Consider the following 24,133-nt stretch of genomic DNA (forward strand, 5'->3'; position numbering starts at 1 on the left):
TCAATCCTATGAGACAGGTGCTATGTCTAGCCCCATTTTACAGATGGTAATGATAAGGTTACATGGTGGCCACAAGGTCACCTCATTTGTAAGTGGCAGAATTGAGATTAGAGCTCAGGCAGCCTGGCTCCAAAGCTGGCACCTTTAACCACCTTGCCACCCACCATACCCCCTGTCTCCTAGTCGACTGGACTTCCCCACATTCTCAGTGACTGGCTGACTGATGAATTGATGTGTTTATTGTCCAGGGAGAGGGTCACCAGGCAGTTCTGGCCCCAGCCTCATTGGTATGTCTGCAGTAAGTCAAGGCCTATTTATTACTCATAGAGTATTTTGGGGGTCTGTGATAAAGAAAAAATGCAAAACTTAATTTCACTTCCCTGCTACACTGCTCATTCTTTTTTAATAACCCTCTCTTATCAGCCTCCTGGCAGCTTTTGCACTTCCTGTGCATGTTAATTACTTTATTAATTACATTGATATCTTTGGTTCTGCCCAGCATTTCTTGGTACTTTTTGTTTGCAACGTGCACCCATTTTGCCTTGCTCATTGGCATACGCGGGCCCAGTTCCCATTTCTAAAAGGGATTCTTTGAGCCTCGGTAAACACATGGCTTTCAATTAGTCGCACAATCATCATTTCCCATTTTTCAAATCAGCCACGTCACTAATAGAGTGTTTTTAACATTCTCCCAAATAGAGGCTGTATTGTTAAGTTTCTGACATTCTTCCTCAATCCTTGTTTTCTCTCCACGTCACAGCTCAAAGAACCCCATATACCCTAGCATGGAGTGAGATGCTAGACACTAAGAAGTCTAGGGGGAGGAAGCAGGGGAATTGAACCCTGGGACAGATGGAGACAGGGGTTTGTGAGATGAGGCTGGAGGGTGGCCTTGGACCAGGTCCTGGGAGGACCTTAAATGTGACCTTGAGAAGTACAGACTTTATCCTAAAAGCCTATATCCACCCAAAGTATATGGTTTAGAATATTGATCCCATTAGCTGTCCCAAAATAAAAGGGAATGGAAGATCATATGGTCTGAAGTTTAAGAAATCCTCAAAACTACATATCTGCCTCTTGGAAATGTATAATATACTTTTAGCAGGTTAAAGGCTCTGGAAAGTTCTGCAGTTTTATTTTATTTTATTTTATTTTTTTCGAGACAGTCTCACTCTGTCACCCAGGCTGGAGTGCAGTGGTGCAATCTTGACTCACTGCAACTTCCACCTCCCAGGTTCAAGCGATTCTTGTGCCTTAGCCTCCCGAGTAGCTGGGATTACAGGTGCACACCATCACGCCTGGCTAATGTTTGTATTTTTAGTAGAGACGGGGTTTCACCATGTTGACCAGGCTGGTCTCAAACTCCTGACCTCAAGTGATCCGCCCGCCCCAGCCTCCCAAAGTGCTGGGATTACAGGTGTCAGCCACTGCGCCCGGCCTTATATTTTTTAGTTAATAAATTTATTTGTTAAAAATGTTTAAATTTGCATTTCCAAAACTTTTGGCCATGGGACCATTAGCCAAAGAAGTTTTAGAAATGGCCAATTTAAAATTTTAGCGTAAAATTAAAATATGTAGCATATTTATACCTACTTATTCTAAGGAGTTGAATTCAGGAAGTGCTGCTGGAGGGGCCAAGGAGCCGCTGTGGGTTTTGAGCAGGTGGGGGCAGGCTTAGGTTCTGTTTTAGAAAGTGACACCAGCAGTCAAGAGGATAAAGGGAGACTGGAGGCAGAGGTTTGAGGAAGCCCCCGAACAGTTCCCGCAAGACATAATGAGGATCTAAACCACAGGTTTCAAATGTTTCCATGTTTTCTTTCCATTTTACTTCAAGCTGCATTGTTGTCTTAAAATTGGAAAATCAGTGCTGCTATAATAAATCATAGCACAAGGATTTTACTCAGGCATAAAATCTGAATGAGAAAGCAATCTGCACAGTCTTCCATCTTCAAAAGAAGCGTTTAGCCCAACAGGGTATTGAAACACAGTAGCCATCTGTTTCTGCAAATCTCCAGAGTTCATCGAGGCTTTCCAATCACACAGACCCAGATTCAGGGCCCAGACCCACACCTTTGTAGCTCTATGGCCCTGAGCAAGTAGGCTTTACTGCTCTGTGCCTCAGCTTCCCCATATAGTACAAAGAGGAAATAATACTTTTCTCACAAAATAGTTTCAAAAATTGAATGAGGTGACATATACAGAGTGCCTAGCAAAGTACCTGACTCGTGATGACATAAAAATAAATGTAATTGCCCTTCTGTATTGGCCAGGTCCAATAAGGAACCTCTAAATCTCAGCAGCTCAGTGCAACAAGGGTTTATTCCTCACTCACACAAAATCCAGCTGTGAAGCCAGGTGGTTCTCCAGGGCAGCCATCTTCCATGAGGCAACTCTGTGTTCTGGACCACAACACAAGGCAGCAGGCCAATCTTGCAACAGGTCTTCAGTGCTTCAGCCCACAAGAGTCAAATGTCACTTCCACCCACAGCCCATTGGCCAGACTTAGTCACATGATCTCCCACGCCCACCACCTAATTATAAAAAAGCTGAGAATATGCATGAGCAGATGGGATGTTGGTGGCATCAGCCTCTACCACTCCTCTCTTTTCTTTGGTCAGTTCCTTGAGCCTCCCTGAGCCTCAGGTTCCTCCTCTGTAAATTAGGGCTAATACTTCCTGTCCTACCTTGCATGGGATTATTACAGGAGCACATGGGATTATATATGTGACAAATGCTAAATTGTAGTTAGAGGCAGTTATATGCTCACTGTTTTGCTGTGCCAAAGCTACCTCACATTCTTTGGTTCATAGAAAAAAAATGTACAACTTCAACTTTCCTTAAATCTGCATTCCTGTTCTTATTCCCCCGGCCCCATCTTTCCTTTGGATTGGCCACTCCCTTCTCTCATTTGGCTCTTCCCAATTACTTGTCGTGAGATCATTAAGGTCACTTATCAGTAGCCTTTGGTAGCCTATTTTTGGAATTTCACACAAGGCTGCATATCCTAAAAGGTCATGAGGGACGAGATGACAAGGAGGTCACTAGAGTATTTCTCCTGGGCAGCAGAGGAAAATACTGGGGGTTCTGAATCACAGGATGCATGGGCCCTTAGGTCTTTGAAGAACACCAAAGAGGTGTGTGTTTGTGCTTGTGCATGTATATGTGTGAGAACATCATGTGCATGTGTGTGTGTGACTATTGCAAGCCCCAAAATTCCATAAATGTGGACATTAACCATGCAATCTGCCAAGCTCCATGCTGTGGTTTGGCTGCCAGATAACTAAGGCAAGTTCAGGAACAGCCCCAGGTGAACAGGGTGCTAGGCACGGGAAGGGGACAACTGTCTTGCCCTACTCAGATCCCCTTGGAAACCTATAGTTGGCTCAGAGGGCACAACTGCTGTCTCTAACCTCAGAATTGCTGTCCTAGGCCAGGCGCAGTGGCTCATGCCTGTAATCCCAGCACTTTGGGAGACGGAGATGGGTGGATCACCTGAGGTCAGGAGTTCAAGACCAGCCTGACCAACATGGGGAAACCCCATCTCTACTAAAAATATAAAAATCAGCCGGGTGTTGTGGCATGCACGTGTAATCTCAGCTACTCAGGAGGCTGAGGCAGAAGAATTACTTGAACCTAGGAGGTAGAGGTTGCAGTGAGCCAAGATCACACCACTGCACTCCAGCCTGGGTGACAGAGCAAGACTCTGTCTCAAAAAAAAAAAAAAAGAAAAAAAGAATTGCTGTCCTAGAGCCAAGAGAAGAGCCCCAGAGGACAGAGCCTGGGACAGTGGAAAAAGTCCCTGAAGTATAGATTTCAGCTCAAAATAAGGAAGAAAGTTCACACATTTAAGTCCAATCTAACCATAAATGAACTGGGCTTCCTTAGGAGGTAGTGAGTATCTCATCACCAGAGGTATGCAAAGAAAGACTGGACAGTGGGCCGTTGGCAGAGACTGTACCCTAAGGAAGAGATATGAGAGAAGACACTTGAGTCTCTTCAAGCCCAAAAGTTGTGTAACCCTATAAACTAGAATAATGTAACCTCAGAAGACTTGTATGTGTGTGCGTGTGTGTGTATATGTGTGTGTACAAAGTTTATAGGTTCATTTCTATATATTTGTTGCCAGAGGGTATATGAGAGATGAGTTGAGAACAGGTTTATAGTTATAATGAAATCGGAGCATCCTGAGCATCACTGGTAACTCCGTCATCAGAGGAGGATTGCAGGCAGGCAAGAACCTGGCCCAGAAAAATGAGCCCCACTGCAGAGCACAGAAGGAGGGATGCTCACTCTCCGGTGGCCTGCTGCTACCCAGGTATCCCCACACACCGCCAGCAGTGGCCACAGCAGCCATTACGCATCCTATTTTGGAAAAGTCTTTGCAACATTGCACTTTTGTGCCTCCCAGTGCGCTCGCCTCTCTGAATGACAACAGGAAAATGAAATGAGTGTATCGTTCTGGAATGCACTACTCTGTGTGTGTGTGTGTGTGTGTGTGTGTGTGTGTCGGCTCTGTAGTCTTTTGTCTTACTGTGCTCTTGCTTCATACTAAGAACAGCCCTCAAAGCAGGTGACCCCAGCATTTCTCAGAGGAGAACCCAGGGCTCAGGGTGAGCATGTCACAGTCCTGGGGCCAGACCCTAGTTCAAGTGCAAGGCCCATGGCTGTCCGTTACACCAGGGCACTGCAGTGTGCCCAGGCTGCCTTTAGCCAAGGACACACTGTAAAATCTAAGATGTAGCAGGGAACAGGAGAAGGAACACTTGAAGTTCATCCAGGCAGCAGCCTGCCTTCCTCCATGTGAGCTGGGAGTCCCAGAATCAGCCAGAGTCCCAGGGAGGAGCATGAAAAACTGACAGGGCCCTGAGCCTGCAGTCAAGATGCTCGAGGTTCAGTTGCCCTGAATTCTTGATGTGTGACCTTGGGTAAGTTCCAGCCCACTCCTGGGCTTAGTATTCTCCTGCGCAAAATGTGAGGGAGGCTGATGGCCCTACTAACCTCCTAGGGTGGTTGGGCAGATCTAATGAAACTGAAAACCTTGACATTGAGTGCACACACTCAGTGTAGTAGAGTAGAATAGCTCTGTCCGGGATCCCACGTGGTACAGAGTCCTGATTTAGAGAATCTTCGCACTCTAGTTCTGTCACCTCTCCATTCACGCCAAGCTGGGCTTGGACTTGACAGCAGGGAGTCACCATGAACAGCCAACCAGGTTGTGCACTGAGTTCTCAGCAGAGCCCTGTGAGAAGGTGATGAGAGACACAGCCTCTGCATGGCCATGCCACGGCTGAGTGGGAACAGCTCAGCTGCCTCAAGGTCTAGGCTGGGAGGTCCAAGGCCTGGGTGGGAGGGATGCCAGCCTGGACGAGGACTGGAGCTGGACAGCTTGGGCAGGGCCCTCTGGGAGCTCTACTCACTTTAGGGGCCACAGATCTGACCCCAAGCCCAAGGCCAACCACCACCCTCTCTCCCACAGAGAGGCTCCTTGGCCAGAGGAGTCTGGCCCAGGGCAAGATGCAGCTGGGTGGGGCACTTGAACAGGCACTCCTAGGCCAGGCAGGAACTATGGGGAAGAGGGCTGCCCTTGCCAGCTCAGGGCCACAATCAAGTCTAATTTATGGCAGGGCTTTCCATCCTCTTTCACATCACAGCACACAATATTAGCACAGCGCCCTGGTGACCACAGAGCCTGCTCGTGGCTGGCAGTGCCTGGCCTATCCATGTGCCCCAAGGCAGGCGGAGGAGAGCACTGTCATGGGGCCCTTCTACCCAGTCCCGCCACACCATGACCAGGGCACACTGTTGGAAGATCTAGATTAGCGGTTTAGAGAAAAGGTTTCAAGAGGAGTTAGGCGGACCTGGGTTCAAGTCACAGCTCCACTCCCCTTCACTCCTGTGTAACCTGGAGCGGGTCACTCAGCCTTACGGAGCCTCGTTTAATGTCCCCTAAAATGGTGTGGTGCTAGCGCTCATGTCTGCGGTGGTTGATTGGGTGAAATGAGACAGTGTATATAACACTTAGCACAGAATCTGGCCCACAGTGAGCAGTTAATAAATGTGAGGGGGTCAGAGGAAGTACAGATGACAGGGGTGGGGGCGATAGCGGAACAGGAAAGAGTCCAACACAGATACCTCTAACACAGACTAAGTCCTCCCGAAAAAGACAGGAAGGAAGATGTTTTGGGCAGTGGATGTGGGAGGAGCCCAGAGGCCTGGAGGAATGGATGCGAACTTCACCGTCCTATGAAGAAGGTTATCCCAGGGCAAGGAAACCCCACAATAAGGGCACCAGGAGGAGAGATGATGGACTGTGTCATAGGAGGAGAGATGATGGACTGACTCATGGCTGAGACTGGGGGATGGGGAACAAGGCTGGACAGGTATGGGGGGTCAGATCATGGAGGGGGATGGGGGCCAGGATCATGGGGCCCGGATGTCTTTACTGCAGTCTGGGGAGTCGCTGAAGGTCTTGGAGCATGGAATTAGCACGGCGCGGATGATCACTTGGAGGCAACATAGAGGAGGAATGGGTTGGGAAGAGACAAGAGAGGAGACCAGGTCCTGACCAAGGGCAAGAGCCTGGGGCAGGAGGGAAGGCAAAGGGGAGAGAACTTCACACAGGTGCATTCACCTGCATGTGACAGGCGGCTGGATGTTGGAGCCAGGGTGGGCATTGAAGAATGAGAAAGGCTGGAGAGACGCCAGGTTCTGGTCTCACCTGGGCAGACAGTGGGCTGCTTTCTGAGCTAGCCAACCCAGAGGAACAGCAGGTTTAAGGGAGAAGGCAATAAATTCAGACTGGGAGAGGCTAGGCAGGAGTGGAGGGTGCCCCTGGTGCCCCCTCTGGGCCAGCCCAGAGGGCCTGGAGGCAGAGGACCAAATAGGATCCCCTGCATCTGGCCACCAAGAGTTCCCTGGAAATGATGGGGGAGCAATTCAGCAGAACTAGGCTGGAGAGCGGTGGGAGGGGAAGATGATGGATGGGAGTGTGAGGACTCCTTTTTCAAGAAGCTCGCTGAAGGGGAAGAAAGAGGGGACCAAGAGGCTGAGAAGCAGAAAGCAGGGAAGGACGAGTTTCAGGCCAGGGCTGGGCTGTGGCCCTGGGCAGGGGAAGGGGGCAAAAGCATGCAAGAGAGAAGGCAATCAAGGAAGCAAGTAAGGGCAAGGTGCTTTTCTCTCTCAGTCATTTAGTGCTAAGTATAAGCCACACATCTGTGCTGTCGTCATGTTCTTACTTTATTTCTTCTCCGGGTTTAATTGACAGCTGTCAGGATCTTACTGTACCATGCCGTGTCTGAGGGACCAGGTTCCTCTTCAGCTCCTTTTGTCTTTCTCTGTCTCCTGTCATCATTCTCCCCATCGTCTGCCTGCTGGGTCAGGGTCCTACAGTGGCCCCCACCCCCCACCTTGGCTCTGCCTGCTGCTGGTAGGTCAGGCTTGTCCCTGGACCACAGGAGGAAAGCAGGGCTCCACTCTCAGGACAGAGGTGGTTCAGCCACTGGTTGCACCCACGTGCACTCCCGGGCAGTGCCACCCTGATGACTTCTGCCAGGTTGGGGCATGAGGGGTCCAGGCTGCCCCATCCTGCTGAGGGTGGGGTACAGGCAAGAGCCCAGCAACCAGGCCTGGGAGTGTCTGCTCTTGTCTAGTGTTGCTACCATGGAATCACTGAATGTGGGCATGGAGGGGGCCTCTGAGGGGAAGGGATTTGCTTGCCTGAGGTCAGCAAGCAGAAACGTCCACTCAATAATGTGCCTTCAACAAAAATCGGGTGACCATGTGAATAGTTTCTTGTCCCACGTCAGCTGGGACCTCCTGGGTATTGAGATCCAGGAAATATTGCCTCAGACCCCCTAGGGCCGAGTCCTGGGAAGGTCCTGAGCCTGCTGGAGACTCCTGCTCTTTCCCAGGCCTTTCCTGTAGGCTCCAGGTCCTGTTCCTGGGTCACAAATGCACCAGTGGTCCCCTTACCCCTCAAGCAGTTCCTGAATTTTATTTTATTTATTTATTTATTATTATTATACTTTAAGTTTTAGGGTACATGTGCACATTGTGCAGGTTAGTTACATATGTATACATGTGCCATGCTGGTGTGCTGCACCCACTAACTCGTCATCTAGCATTAAGTATATCTCCCAATGCTATCCCTCCCCTCTCCCCCCACACCACAACAGTCCCCAGAGTGTGATGTTCCCCTTCCTGTGTCCATGTGATCTCATTGTTCAATTCCCACCTATGAGTGAGAATATGCGGTGTTTGGTTTTTTGTTCTTGCAATAGTTTACTGAGAATGATGATTTCCAATTTCATCCATGTCCCTACAAAGGACATGAACTCATCATTTTTTATGGCTGCATAGTATTCCATGGTGTATATGTGCCACATTTTCTTAATCCAGTCTATCATTGTTGGACATTTGGGTTGGTTCCAAGTCTTTGCTATTGTGAATAATGCTGCAATAAACATACGTGTGCATGTGTCTTTATAGCAGCATGATTTATAGTCCTTTGGGTATATACCCAGTAATGGGATGGCTGGGTCAAATGGTATTTCTAGTTCTAGATCCCTGAGGAATGGCCACACTGACTTCCACAATGGTTGAACTAGTTTACAGTCCCACCAACAGTGTAAAAGTGTTCCTATTTCTCCACATCCTCTCCAGCACCTGTTGTTTCCTGACTTTTTAATGATTGCCATTCTAACTGGTGTGAGATGGTATCTCATTGTGGTTTTGATTTGCATTTCTCTGATGGCCAGTGATGGTGAGCATTTTTTCATGTGTTTTTTGGCTGCATAAATGTCTTCTTTTGAGAAGTGTCTGTTCATGTCATTTGCCCACTTTTTGATGGGGTTGTTTGTTTTTTTTCTTGTAAATTTGTTTGAGTTCATTGTAGATTCTGGATATTAGCCCTTTGTCAGATAAGTAGGTTGAGAAAATTTTCTCCCATTTTGTAGGTTGTCTGTTCACTCTGATGGTAGTTTCTTTTGCTGTGCAGAAGCTCTTTAGTTTAATTAGATCCCATTTGTCAATTTTGTCTTTTGTTGCCATTGCTTTTGGTGTTTTAGACATGAAGTCCTTGCCCATGCCTATGTCCTGAATCTTACTGCCTAGTAAGATTACTGAATTTTAGTAGAACTTCCTGAAGGTGAGGAGGAGCAGGCACTTTCCACAAGAGGCGTGGCTCTCCCAGGGGGCATCTCATCTGGCTGCCAAAACAGCTGCTAGTTCCAGGTTCTTTTCTGCGCCTGCGTTTCTCCACCTATAAGAAGAGAAACTGGATCAGTGCAGAACCCCATTCGTGTTTGGAAATGGGGAGATAGGAGGGAGATCAGGGCTGTCACAGTGACTAGAGGACATTCATGGCCTTTAGTACGCGGGGTCCAGGGGTTCTGTGCACCCCACCCAGCACAGAATAGTCCCTCCCAACAAATAATTGCTCTCTGCATCCCCAAAGAAAAGTGGCTGGAAGTGCCCATGTTGAGAAACCCTGGTGGGTGATCTTACATGTCCTTTCCAGATCTCTGATTCTGGAAAAAAAAAAAAAAAAATCACCCAAACTTGTAATCATAACATTCTACAAAAAAAATTCTTACCTTGAAATGACAGCTTCTAGCTTTGTTGCCTCAGAGGTGCGGGGCTGCTGCTGTGGAGATAAGCAGTCCAGCCCCTGAGGGATCTGGAAGGTTCCTCCCAGCTCCAGCGCTCTGTGGCTGTCTGCAGTGGGGGATAATAATGATGCTTTCCACATCAGGAGCAGGCTTTCCCGTCTCTCCAGCCTGCGAGTCACACCGCACCTCCTTTGATCATCTTGCCAGCCCTGGGAGGTTGTAGATGAGGAAGTTATGGCTCAGAGAGGCTGGGAGACATGTGCAAAGTCACACAGCTGGCAAGAGGTGGACTTGGGATCTGAGTCCAGGGCCCTTTCCCCTCCCTGCCTAGGCATCCTTGTTGGCACCCCAAAAGAGGCCATGTTGACTCACCTGCCTTCCCAGGAAAGGAGAACCATCTCAAAACTCTGAAATGCAGTCTGGGAAGGCCAAACACACCCCCTAATACACACACACCACACACACCACACACACCACACACACACCCCCCCAACACACACACTCACACAAACTCACATTTACATGCACACCTACACTCACCCCCAGCAGAAAAACCTACCAATTTTACCATATACTTTAAAAATCAACTTTGGAATTTAAAAAAAGAAAAGAGGCAGGTATGGCCCAGGGAGAAAGTTCTGCATGCCAACTTCTGGGAGCTGGTCAGAAGGTGGAAAGCACCCCCTCCCTCAAAGGAGCACTGGCCGGGCCGGGCTGGGCCGGGCCTAGGAACCCTTTCCACCCACAGTGGTGGCAGGAATAAAAGGTCCAAGTGACCCGAGCCAAGAGCCCCGTGATCAGAGGTGAATTGCGTGGCCCTCCTCATGTGCACCATCTGGACTCCCCACCCTCCCTGCCTGGGCCTGTTGCCTCGGCCACCCCTAACCGCCCTGGCCAGCCCTGCACAGGACACACAGAAGCACATGATTGTCAAGGTCTGGTCCAGGGACAGAAACATACAGAGGAGCCCTGTCAAGTCTGGCCTTGTGCTAAGTCATCACTCTGCGTCAGAGGTGTGCAGGTGACAAAGAGAATCTGCGTTCTTAACCAGACTGCTTCTAAGCTGAGAACTAAATATTACCCTACTGTTTAAAATCCTTTAAGGCCTTGCTGCCCAAAGGGTGGCCCCTGGATCAGCTCCTCCCCTGGAACTGCTTAGAAATGCAGCATCCCAGGCCCCATCCGGGACTGCGCACCTGAATCTGCATTTTAACAAGCTCCCCAGGCACTTTGTGCTCACATTATTGAGTGAGAAGCCATGCTGTCCTCTCGCTTATCACACTTCAGCCTCTCTGGCCACATGAGGGTTCCTCAAATATGCTGATGTCTTTGCATTTCAGGTTCTTTTCCCTTGCCATGCCCTCTGCCATGCGTGCTCTTCCCCTAGCTTTTCACATGGCTGGCATTTCTTATCTGCCGGGTCTCAGACTAAATGTCACCACTGCAGAGTAGCCATCCCAGGCTACCTGATCTGAAACAACTTCCCTCATTCGCACCCCTCCAAGTGCCCGTAGTTTCCTTTAGGAATATTTATCACTGTTTGTATTCATAACTGTACTGTGTGGTTTGTTGAATGCCTGTGTTTGTTGAGCAGCCCCTGTTCCACTGGAATGTACCCTCCAAGAAGGCAAGCACCATGTTGGTCTCATTCATCCTGTACCCCCACACCAACATGGTGCATGACACACAGCAGGCACATGACAAATCCTCATGGAGTCGATTTCGAATGAATGAATGTAGGACAAATACAGTCATGAAATGTAGGACAGATAGAGTCATCTCCCAATGACTCACACTCCCATTAACTACACTGTAAATCAACCCATGGGCTCCCTTCACAAATGGGAAACTGAGGTCTAGAAAAGGGCAGGGATTTGCCCAAGATCACCCAGCAAGTCTGTAGCAGGACCAAGGCTTTTGACCTTTCAGGCCTCAACACCTCCACTTATGCTCCAACTCCCTGCCTGTCAGTTTGTGCAGCCGGACAGAGCGGGATATTTGCAGGGGGCACTGACCTACATTGTGAGTAATTGCATTATGCAGAGGGACTCTCGGGCCAGCTGCTCTCCTTTTGCCGCACAGATGGGAGAGGCTTTCCCCGGCAGCTTCTGCGTGCCTCCTGCTGAGCAGCAGCCTGACCAGAAGTCAGGTGTGAGCACTTCCATCTTCTGGCCGTCCCAAACCGGTGTGGCCTCACTGCTGGACGCGGTGCCCTGCCAGGCAGGAAAGAGCATTTTATCAGCCTGAGTTCAGCTCGCAGCACCAAAGCGCAGCCTTCACCCTAAAGCTCTGGGGGCTTCAGGGGAAGCCACTATTGAATATTTAACGATTAAGTTCTTCCTCCCTCAAATAAGCACTTTGCAGTTTATAGAGCCGGTTACACCCACTGTCTCCTCCGATTTGACACAATGATGCACGTGAGAGGAGGGCACATCAGGGAAGGCTCATGGTGAAGGAGGAAGGAGTGCTGGTTTGAGAGTCAGACACACCCGGGTTTAATCTCGGCCCCGAGACTTACTAGCTGGAGATCTTGGGCAAGTTACTTCACCTCTCTGTGACTCTGTTTCTTCATCTGTGAAATAAGTATAACACCTTGTTGGATTTTTATGACTTCAACAAGATGACGGGTGTAGAGTTCCCAACCCAGCAATGAGCACATCATTGTCACTCATGATAAGGCAGCTCTTGGTGTCCTTATGGCTGATGTTAATCTGGTGAAGTCAGCCCTCTCTCTCTGAGGCTGCCTTTCATGGGAACTGTCCTGGTCTTACTGGAATGGGAGAGCCATGAGGACAGGGCTCTTGTCTATCCAGGTTATTGCTGCATGCCCAGAACAGTATCTGGCAAATGGTAGTGCTTAACAGTTATTCACTGTATGAATGAATGAATGAATGATTTCTTAGGCAATTGCCAAAGAGAGCAACAAGTAAGAAAGAAAAATAAAGAAAAAAAGTGGCCGGGTGCAGCGGCTCACGTCTGTAATCCCAGCACTTTGGGAGGCTGAGGCAGGCAGATCATCTGAGGTCGGGAGTTCGAGACCAGTCTGACCAACATGGAGAAACCCCGTCTCTAATAAAAATACAAAAATTAGCTGGGCGTGGTGGCGCATGCCTGTAATCCCAGCTATTCGGGAGCCTGAGGCAGGAGAATCGCTTGAACCCAGGAGGCAGAGGTTGCAGTGAGCTGAGATTGCGCCATTGCACTCCAGCCTGGGCAACAAGAGTGAAACTCTGTCTCGAAAAAAAAAAAGCCAGTTGAAAATTTTGCAGGCCAGCTATCCAGAGCAAGAAAAACGTTCTAAGGGCAGTGCAAATGCTGTCCTGTACAGAAGAGAAGAGGCCGAAGCCTGGGCTTAGGCCCTGACCCTGATGTCTGCAGGGGTCAGTGCCCTGTGCTCGCTGGCCCTGGCCTGCGTGGACAGTCCACACTGGGAACAGGCCGAGTGCAGTGCCCAAGTATAGCCTGAGTACTTCCCCAACAGCTGCTCCAGAAGTGGGGGAGTCCCCCATGGTGCTTGGAAATCTGGCCTCATGTAAGGCCAGTGGGTGCCTTCCAGAGTAGCACAAGATGCTGCTGACAGCTTCACCGTTTCCGGCTCCACCGATCTATAGTAGTTGGTAGTTCTGTGTCCCCAGCAGAGGGTAATCCACCACCACCAGGCTGGACCCTTCATGTGGCTCTTTGGTGCCCTCTAGTGGTGCTGCTTTGGTGCACGACAATGACAAGGAAGCACTGGGGGTTGGGGGGTGGGCAGCCCACCTGCCCCTGCAGGTTGCATGCTCAGGTGCATCTCTCCCCATGTGTGGCTGCACAGACCACTGCGAACTCCAGGCCCAGGTAGAATCTGGATGGATTAGACAACACGTACAGCTTGTACAGTCTGCTTTGTGGTTCAGTGCAGGAGTCACTTGATTTTCTTCCAGATGCCCATTGCCAGCCTCACAGGAACAGGAACATCATCACTCCCAAAACTATCCCAACCCCTGCCACCGTAACCTCTGACCTGTGACAGGGAGATGGGGCTGCATGAGGACGACATTAGTGACCAGAACATTTTTGCAGTTTATTTCTGGATCAGCACCTGAGTATGGGGAAAGTGGGTGTGGGAGCAGCTCGGCCACCCCAGGACCACTGACTTCCATGAACTCTCGGTGGACCCATCGTGTTTGTTTGCTACCCTCCTGCCAGGACTGTGCTTAAGGCTGCTGAGATGGGTGCGGAACTGAAAGGCCAAAGATAAGAATTCAGATTTCAGGATTCCGAGAGGTCAGAGCGGTGAAGGTGGGGTTGCGGGGGAAGGGGAGCAGCTAAGAGAAAGGTAAAGGTAGCCAGGCTGGAATGTCAGCAGCACAGGGGGAAAGACTGGGCTAGCAGCAGTTCTGTGAAAACTACCTGATGGGTCTTGGTCCAACCTGAAGGAACACATGAATCACTGGTGGAAGAGATCCAGAGAAAGAGGTCAAGCTGACTTGCTCAGCACTGCCTGGAGTACTGAGCTCCATTCAAAGCCTGTAGGAGTGGTAAATCTGTAGAGCAGTGGTAAACTCCAGCAGGTTGCCTGACAAGGTGGCCTAGTGGAGGAAGGCACAGTGGTGTGTCCCCTCTCTGTAGATCTTCCCTCCTGTGGAAGGTGTGCAGACTCAAAGAGAGAGCTTGGAATTATTCTGGGGAACCCCAGGGGAGAGATGAGCCCCAGTGAGTGGAGGTCCAGAAGGAGAAGGCTGTGGCTCCGTGAAAGCACTGTGTACTACCTCACCGGGGGCAGGAGGGAGGGGCTCCCTGCCACTGCAGTGTGTAAGCCAGGCAAGCCTTGTCAGTTTCCTGTGAAGAGCACTTCATCCCATTGAGCAATGCTGTATGACACAACTAATTTTCTCCACACCGAGAATCTAAGATTCCATCATAAATTACTGCTGTTCATTGTAGAGGAAAAGACAGGATCACCGTTAATGGGTTTGCCATTCATGCATAACTGGAATGGGTCCGTGCTACTGCATTCTGATGTTGGCTTGATTGTCACACATTGGAGAAACCCAGATTCTGCCACTAAGTCAGTTGACCTTGGGACCAAGCCAGTTCTGTCACCTTAATTAAACAATGAAAGGATGTCAGGAAACCCCCATTGCCCTTAATAAAATGCAGCCCAGCTCCTGGGTGGGTAGCAGTGGAGGGGAAATCTCTACCCCTGGCCACTCTGACTTTAGTTTCTGGAGATCACCTCCCTCCGGGGTGTTTCTCACTGCAGAGCCTTCAGGAAACCACATTATCCCCTCTAGCACTCCAGCCCAAGTGTGGACTCAATGCACATGGACCCAAAGAGGTTGAGCTAAGGCTTTCTGTGGCTTGGGACAGCAAAAGGCAAATCAAGCCTGAGAGAACACACAGCAGGATGATCTGGTCAAAAAATGGCCTGAACCCCCAGGTCCCACCCCTCCTAGCTCCTCCTGCTTCCACGTGGGAGCACCATCTTTCCCCCAGCTCACAGAAGCCCAGGTCATTGCCTGCTTCAAAGGTCACACCTGGAGAGCAAGACCAAAAAACTAGTTTCTAAACGCTACCTGTCTAAGACCTGCCTTCTACCCCTGGGTCCCATCAAAGTACTCCTAGTGATTGACCCTAGGGATGCCCATGCCTTACCCTCAGGAGTGTGGCTTTACCCTGGGCCTCAACAGCACAACTCCATCAGAATATAACATCCTGAACACAGTTATTTGGTGATATGCTCCCAGTGGCAAACAGATTGCAAAGGAATCTTCAACTTTACTTAGTAAGTTTGTGCTTGACAGTTGTATGGATGTATCAATTTTGCAACTATTTAGTGTCTAATGTAGGACTGGACAAATTAAATATTTTGATGTTGTTCGAAGGCAGGGATTCCACTGTTGGAGAAGAGTGATGAAAATATGGAATGGGGAAGGCAAGCAAGAACTCGGCAGTGTTGGATCTTATCTAGACAGACAGACAGATTTATTTTTAAAAGAGCTTAGAAGTAGTGACAACTTAGGAACAGTGAGACCATCAAGTGCCTACATCTTGGTTTCTAAACACCATTCTCCACTAAAAAGAACAAGGACTCCTTGGAGAAATGGTTGATTGCAAGGCTGGGAGCAAGAAAAGTTCAAGGAGTGCTGGAATCGTTGTGCCAAGAAGTAAGAAAGTGCTCACAAAAATTATGGTGATGTGTGGAAAAAACATAGAAGGCAGCATGAAGTTGTTTTCCACTGGCCAAATCTGGAAAAATTTAAGCATCAACATGAATAAGATAGCAAAGGATTATAAGACATTGAATTAAAAAGGAACATACTAGGCCAGGCATGGTGGCCCATTCCTGTAATCCCAGCATTTTGGGAGGCGGAGACGGGCAGATCACCTAAGGTCGGCAGCTCAAGACCAGCCTGGCCAACATGGCGAAACCCCATCTCTAATAAAAATACAAAAATTAGCCAGACATGGTGGCGGGCGCCTATAATCCCAGCTACTCAAGAGGCTGAGACATGAGAATTGCTTGAACCCAGGAGGCAGAAGTTGCAGTGAGCGGAGATCACGACATTGCACTCCAGCCTGGGTGACAGAGACTCTGTCTCAAAAAAAAGGAACATACTGATATACATAAATAAATGGGAGGAAAGGAAAGCTCTTCTTTGCAGTAGAATGCCAAGTGTTTAAATAGAATGGTAGAGTTAGAAAATCACCATTTTGCAGCTACCAAAGTAATAAATGACTCAGGTAAGAATTATCAATGGTTGCTGAAACCACTGCGTGAACGTTTGTGGGTGAACAGGATACTTACACAGTCTCAAAGTAGCTCCCACAGATTATTTATTAATTACAAATGGGGAAATGATACCTTTGAAATGGATGTCTGACAGAAATCATGTCAACCAAGTGATCACAGAGTGCCAACGCGTCCCCCTGATGTGACTCTTACTTATGTAGGATTCCTGACAAGAATACATAAAATCTGAATATAAAACATTCAGGCTAATCCAAATTGAGGGACTTCTACAAAATAACTGAACTAGATTTTTCAGAAACAATGACATGAAAGACCAAAGTAGGCTGAAGAATTGTTTGAGATTAAAGGAAACCAAAGACACGTAAGTGCAATAATGATGCTGGATTGGATCCTGCATTGGAAAATCCACAGTTGCTTTAAAGGACGTTATTAAGCCAATTGGCAAAATTTGAAAATGGCTAGTATATTAGATAATACACTGTATCAGTGTTAAATTTTCTGAATTTAGTAAGTGTATGTGATTGTGCAAGGGAATCCCTTGTTCTTAGGAAATATATGCTAGGATATTCAGGGGTGAAGGGTCAGGATATCTGCAATTTACTCTCAAATGGTTCAGAAAAAAATAAATGTACAGTAGATGTGGTTTCATTCCCTGGGTGTCTTTTTGTCTTGTTGCCACCATCTGGCCAATTATCTCCCAGAGTTTCCCAATTCAAGTTCCTGCCAGAGAGAATGTGCTCAGGAAGGATCCTCTCCCTCAACCCTCATTAGGCAGAGCACTTTGTAGGAGGAAACCTCATAGGTATCTGACAAGCCTCTGAATTGGCTGCCTGGGGTCAGGTGCCCATTCTTTGTCCAGTCAGCTCTGGCCAAGGATGAGTCATGTGGTACACAACCTGGCTGCCATCACTGCTCCAGCAGTGGGGCTGTGGGCAAGAGGGTCTCCTCAGAAGGGTTTGGCAGGCCCCAGGCTTGGGCAGGCCAGTATATCCTATATCTCCAGTTGCACAGAGGTAACCCCAGAGATACCTGAAGACCTCCTGACCTAACTTTATACCTCATTCTCACAACAAATATTAGCGGTACCTGCATTGGGCCAGGTTTTGTGTTAGATCCTAGGGGCAAAGAAGTGACCCAGTTCCTACCCTCAGGAGCTCTGACTCAAATTGGAGAGGCATGAATTATGCAGAGAACTGGAGTGCAGGGTTGAATTGCTACCAACAAACAGAAGGCAGTCAACGCTAGTTGAGGCCTGGGCTCCACACCTTAGGAACACAGAGATGGGGTCCAAATGGCCTGCTGAACAGTGGCATTGGCTATGGCTCACAGGAGGGAAAAGGGCTCTCAGATAAGGACCCAGTTGCTGGAAGAGTGTCCTGTGCCATCCCTGAGTCTCTGTTTTCTCTTTGCACAGCCGGACCCAGCAGGACGGGATATCTCCATCCGCCCTCTCCTGGAGCACTGTGAGAACACCCATATGACCATCTGGCTTGGCATCGTCTATGCCTACAAGGGACTTCTCATGGTAGGTGCAGAGCAGGAGACAGTGTTGAGGGGGGACACTTCTTTGTTGGGCCTCTGTCTCCCAGGGGCCTCCATCAATGTAAAAATAAACAGAGCCTCCATGACTAAGCAGTTACTCTCTGTGGACTCAGTGCCTGCCACATGCTATCTCAGTTCCTGCAGCAACCCTATGAGATAGGTACAAATAACATCCTCATTTCACTGATGACACTGAGGCTTGGTGTCTTGCCCAAGGTCATCTGGCTAGTAAGTGGCAGAGTCAAGATCTTAACCAGAGAGTAACCCAAAAACTTGTGGCTGTGCCTTACAGCTGTCACTGCACTACTCCCAGGAAGAGCAGTCTGCCGACATCCAGTGCATGTTCACGTCCGGCATTTCAGCGGACCCTCTCAAGTCCATGGGAGGTGGGCAGGATCATCTCCATTTAATAGATGAGGAGGGTAAGCCTCAGAGAGGTTAAATGATTTGCCAAAAGCTGCGTAGTAACCTCCAAACTGCAAACCCAGCACTCTTTCCACTTTACTCATCTTTTAAAATCAAAGATCATGCTAGGTGCTGTGGCTCATGCTTGCAATGCCAGCACTTTGAGAGGCCGAGGTGGGTGGGTCACCTGAGGTCAGGAGTTCGAGACCAGCCTGACCAACATGGCAAAACCCCATCTCTACTAAAAATACAAAATTAGCTGGGTGTGGTTGTGGGCGCGTGTAATCCCAATTACTTTGGAGGCTGAGGCAGGAGAATCGCTTGAACCCGGGAGACAGAGGTTGCGGTGGGCCGAGATCAGGCCATTGCACTCCAGCCTGGGCAACAAGAGCGAAACTCCGTCTCAAAAAAAAAAATCAAAGATCACATACCAAGCCCACGTTGTGAAATTCCAACATTAGGAAGAACTTGAAAGGTCAGCTCCACCATATTTCAGCCCAGGTTGATCCTTGAATCTTCTCTCCTATATCCTATATAAACCATGCTTCCACTTAAAGCCGTCTAGTGACAGAAAGCTGGTCACTGCGCCCTCCTCAGATCTTTCCACAGGGAGGTTAAGTCACCATTCACCCCTGTGTGACCCCACTTAGAGGCCAAAAATGAAGCCCTCTCCAAAAGTCAAATAAACTGGAATCTCTGGTGCTGCTCAAATGCATTCTTACCTGCTGCTGCATCACTGAAGTGTTAGTGATTGATCCTGTGTCCTTTGAGAGGCCATGCCAGAAAGGCATGTAAGAGGACCCTAGACAAAGATTGGTCCCCACTTCATACCAGTTGACACCCTTTTATGGTTTTCCATAGAAGTCTTTTGAGCTCCCATGCAAGCAACAGGACCACTGGGCTGCAATCTGAGCACAAGGTAATGACCCTGGGGGTGTCCACAGGAGGTACCCAATATAGAAATAGGAACTTGAGGACTGGCCAAAGGTCCTGGGTTTGGACAAGGACACACTCATAGTCACCAGAAACTTGGAAGAGCTCTCAGCAATGGGTGGCACAGACCTGAGGGCAGAACCGTCAGCCCCAAGCAAAGTTGCTGGAAGGCAGACTCCATCTCCATGTAAAGATGGATTCTTATAACAGGCAGCCCTGTCCATAGATGCCATGGAGCCCCTAAGAAGGACAAGCTCCCTGTCATGGAAAAGCATGTCATGTCAATGACCTGTGCCTCCCTGACCCTGGTTGAATAGAGAGAAGCTAGACTGTCTCCGTGATCCTTCCATCCTTAATGTTCCTTGATTCTGAGACTCATTCCGTGAAAATAGATTAGAGACTCATTCCGTGAAAATAGATTACGATGAATCATATTGACATCTTTAAACTGGATTTATTTGTAATGTTTTGATCATTCATTATCTTCTCCCACCTACTTCCAAAGTGGTTGGAGATGAGAAATGACTGTATGTCTTCCCGTGAAGCTAACAGCTTCAGCCAGCTCATGTCAACAAAAGCTATATTTAATAGCACAAATGCTTCACCATTTAGAACATGCAAAGAACTGTCCCCAGCCTCCTGGCCCTTAAGGTTTATGACTAAAATCCCACTGCCATCCCCCTAATCCTTCTATTTTAGAGCCACAGAATCTCAAGGCTGGGAGAAGCACACACAGCCCTTTGGGTCCACCCCACTGCCAGATGTTTTGGCCCCAATCCCCAGCCCACCCTGAGCATCCCCCAAAGCATTCACTGACTAACTGCTTCTATACCTCCAGTGATGGGGCGCTCGCCCTCTTCAAAGGAGCCTGTGCCATTCATGGATGATGTGTTCGTTTCCTTTGGCTGTCATAACAAATTACCACAAAACAGTGGCTTACAAAACAAACAGAAATGTATTCTTTCCTAGTTGTGGAGGCCAGAGGTCCAAAATCCAGACACCTGTGGTCCCTCTGAAGGCTCCAGGAGAGAATCCGTCCTTGCCTCTTCCGGCACCTGATGGTTCCAGGCATGCCTTGGCTTGTGACCGCATGACTCTAGTTTCTGCCTCCGTCTCCACATGGCCTTCTCTTCTTCTCCCCAAGGGTCTCCTTTGTGTGTCCCTTATAAGGACACTTATCATTGGATTTGGGGTCCTTCCAGATAATCCAGGATGATCTCAAGATCCTTCATTATATCTGCAAATACCCTTTTTCCAAATAAGGTCACATTCACGGTTTCCAGGAATTAAGATATGGACATATCTTTTAGAGTCACCATTCAACCCACAGATGGAGTGCTTTTCTAGAAAGTTCTTCCTAATCCTCAGCAGAAATCTTCCTCAGTGTAACTTGTGCCCATGAACCCTCATTCTACTTTTTGAGGGCCTAAGAACAAGTTACTTTGTGTTTCCTCCTCACACTCTTTAGAGATTTACAGCCAACCACCAGGTCCCCAGAGTAGCCCACATTTATTGTGGAGACCTTCACAGTGGCTTGGTGGCCCATCGGTAGCATGGCTGATTGATAGGATCTCTGCTCACTGCAACCTCCGCCTCCTGGGTTCAAGCGATTCTCCTGCCTCAGCCTCCCAAGTAGCTAAAATTGCGGGCATGCACCACCATGCCCAGCTAATTTTTATATTTTTAGTAGAGTTGGGGTTTTGCCACCTTGCCCAGGCTGGTCTCAAACTCGTGACCTCAGATAATCCACCTGCCTTGGCCTCCCAAAGTGCTGGGATTACAGGTGTGAGCCACCATGCCTAGCCTGGTTCCTCATTTTAAAAGGAATTTTTTAAAAGGAATAAATCAGGCTGTGAGATAACACATTTAGAGAAAGGATAAAGGACAAGGGAGAGGAAAACAATCATGCTTGTATAAAATAAGATCAATTACAAATAGCTTTGAATTTACCTTGGTACAGAACATTTCAGTCTACAGAGTGCTTTGACATCCATCCTCCCATTTCATCCACACACAAACCCTGTGACATAGATATTATTATTATTATTCCCAGTCCACAGACGTTGAAAGTAAGGTCCTGAGGGGTGAAGTGACTTGCCCAGGTCACCCAGCCAACAGATAGCAGAGCAGATTCCATATCCCCTGGCCTTGCGTCCAGCCCTGCTTCTACCACACAGCGTTATGCTGCCATCAAATCTCTAAACACACGTCCTCAGTGTGATGTTAAATGGTTCATGCAGCTGTCAGACGCCTGAAGCTGCCCTGCTGAAGCCGAAGGGAAGAGGGGCCTTTGTGAGAAGGCCTCTTGGAGGGGCTGCACTAAAGCAGAGGTCCCTGTACCAGTCAGCCATCTTGGCTCTTCCTCCTGCCCACCACACCACCATTCTGCCCTACACCCACCTGCGCTGTCCCTGCAGCCCGCCCTCCCCTTAGACCACCCATAAGGGTTAAACCCTCGACACCCTGCTTCAGATCATAGTTGGCCTCTACCCTGTCCATTTCTGTCAAGACATCTATTGGTTAGGAGTAGAGCTGCAAGTCACAGAAAAACCCAAAATAATAATGGTTGAAGAGACAGGAAATGTTCCTCTCAGGTAAACCTAGTCCAGAGGTAAGCAGTCTAGGGCTGGGGTAAGGCTCCCAGAATCTCAGTTCCTTGCATCTTGCAGCCCCCACATCATCATTACACAGGTTCCACATCATAGCCTTGTGATCTAAGACGGATGCTGAAGCTCCACCCATCACATTCCACTCCAGCTGTTAGGAAGGAGGAAAAGCAACACCTCTTCCCTTTAAAGACACTTCCCAGAACATGTGCACACCACTTCTATTTACAGGCATTGTCCAGAAGCTAGCAATATGCCACGCCTAGCCTCTAGGGCAGCTGAAAAATGTAGTCGCTATTCTGGGTGTCTATGTGTGCTTGGGGACAATAGAAGTCTCAGACACAAGGGATCTGCTTAGTTTAATAGAAAAAAGACTGGAGTGAATTTCTAAAAACACAGCCCATTTTTGCTACCATATTGCTGTGCGGCCTTGGGCAGACCTCTTCACCCTTCTGGATCTTAGTATTCCCTAGAGAGTGAGGGAGAAAGCTGAGATCTTATCTGAAGTTCCCTTCCACTGTAGCCTTGGGCAGGTCTGTGCATGAACCAGTCATAGGGGTGCAGGAGAACTGGACAGCTGTCACATCCCCAGTCTGCATTTGCTCAGCAGGACTCAACTCAGCAGGGCCACAAGTGGAGACAGATGGTGACATCCAGAAAACCTGGCTGACAGCAAGGCCCCCGACCCTCCCTCCCTGCAGCCCACCTCCTGAGTAACCCTCCACTCCACAGCTTCTCAGAGCAGCCTGTGTGTGCCACCCCTTGGTAACGATCATCTCTCCCCTTTCTGTTCACCATTTCAGTTGTTCGGTTGTTTCTTAGCTTGGGAGACCCGCAACGTCAGCATCCCCGCACTCAACGACAGCAAGTACATCGGGATGAGTGTCTACAACGTGGGGATCATGTGCATCATCGGGGCCGCTGTCTCCTTCCTGACCCGGGATCAGCCCAATGTGCAGTTCTGCATCGTGGCTCTGGTCATCATCTTCTGCAGCACCATCACCCTCTGCCTGGTATTCGTGCCGAAGGTACAGGCGCTGGCCCCACCACCTGGCCTCTGCCCTCTGACTCCAGCACAGGGGCATTGCTGGCTTTTCTCCATTCTCTAAAAGGTTTACCCATTCCTTTTTTTTTTTTTTATGATGAAGACAATTCACATTATAGAAAATTCAGAAAATGCAGAGTAGTAAAGGCCAGGTTTTTCAGAAATTTCCCATAGTCCCACCACCCAAAAATCATCACTGGTCATGTTTTGTTGGGGTGTTCTTTACTGTTAATGTTTTTGATGTGTTTCCTTCCAGCCCTTTTCTTAATGGCTAGGAGATGATGCTTTTTTTTTTTTTTTTTTTTTTTTTCCCCTCACTCTGCCACCCAGGCTGGAGTGCAGTGATGCGATCTTGGCTCACTGCAACCTCAACCTCCCGGAATCAAGCAATTCTCCTGCCTCAACCTTCCAAGTAGCTGGGACTACAGGCTTGCACCACCACGCCTGGCTAATTTTTAAATTTTTTATAGAGACGGGGTCTCCCTATGTTGCCCAAGCTGGTCTTGGACTCCTGGGCTCAAGCGATCCTCCGGCCTTGGCCTCCCAAAGTGCTGAGATTACAGGCATGAGCCACCTCGCCCAGCCTATGGTGATACTTTTTAAGATATGGCCATAACTATAGCACACATTTTGTTCTTTGCTTAATGTTTTGTCCTTTGTGTTTTCCCACATTCATAACTGTCATTGAGGGAATTTCCTTAATTTACTTGCCCACTTGATCTTATATTGGTGAGCATTGGATTTTAGAAATGAACATTTTTTCTGCATAACAGTTTCCTTTTTTCCAATCATTCCTTTAATGTGGAATCACAGAAGTAGTATTGTTGGGTCCAAAAAAATAACTGTTTTTAGTAGCCACTTATGTGTTCCATTTATTTGAAGGGCTGACCTTCAGGACCACCTTGAAGAGAAATTTTTCGAACATCATCCTACCTTGCAATGGGTGGGTGAGCCAGAGGCCTTTCTTCTTAGGAGTCCCTGCAGTAGGGTGATCTGTGTCAAGGGAAGCCTGACCTAAGTGAGTCTCAAAAGTAAAGGAAGGTGGCCAGGCATGGTGGCTCGTGCCTGTAATCCCAGCACTTTGGGAGACCAAGGAAGGAGGATCACTTGAGGCTAGGAGTTCAAGACCAGCCTGAGCAACATGGTGACACCCCGTCTCTACTAAAAATACAAAAAAAAAAGCCAGGTGTGGTGGTACACACCTGTAGTCCCGGCTACTCAGGAGGCTGAAGTAGGAAGATCACTTGAGCCTGGAGGA

The 24,133-nt window shown here is 48.5% G+C and overlaps 1 protein-coding gene across 1 annotated transcript in view; it reads left to right on the plus strand.

The window, feature by feature from the left end:
• Positions 1–24,133, plus strand: part of GABBR2 (gamma-aminobutyric acid type B receptor subunit 2) — a 422,753-nt gene that overhangs the window by 381,828 nt on the left and 16,792 nt on the right. The window contains exons 14-15 of the mRNA XM_003820625.6: positions 17,759–17,869; positions 22,634–22,858. Coding sequence (XP_003820673.4) covers positions 17,759–17,869; positions 22,634–22,858 — 336 coding nt within the window. The remainder of the gene's footprint in view (positions 1–17,758; positions 17,870–22,633; positions 22,859–24,133) is intronic.

The sequence above is a fragment of the Pan paniscus genome, chromosome 11 (genome assembly GCF_029289425.2).
Source record: "Pan paniscus chromosome 11, NHGRI_mPanPan1-v2.0_pri, whole genome shotgun sequence".
Taxonomy (NCBI): domain Eukaryota; kingdom Metazoa; phylum Chordata; class Mammalia; order Primates; family Hominidae; genus Pan; species Pan paniscus.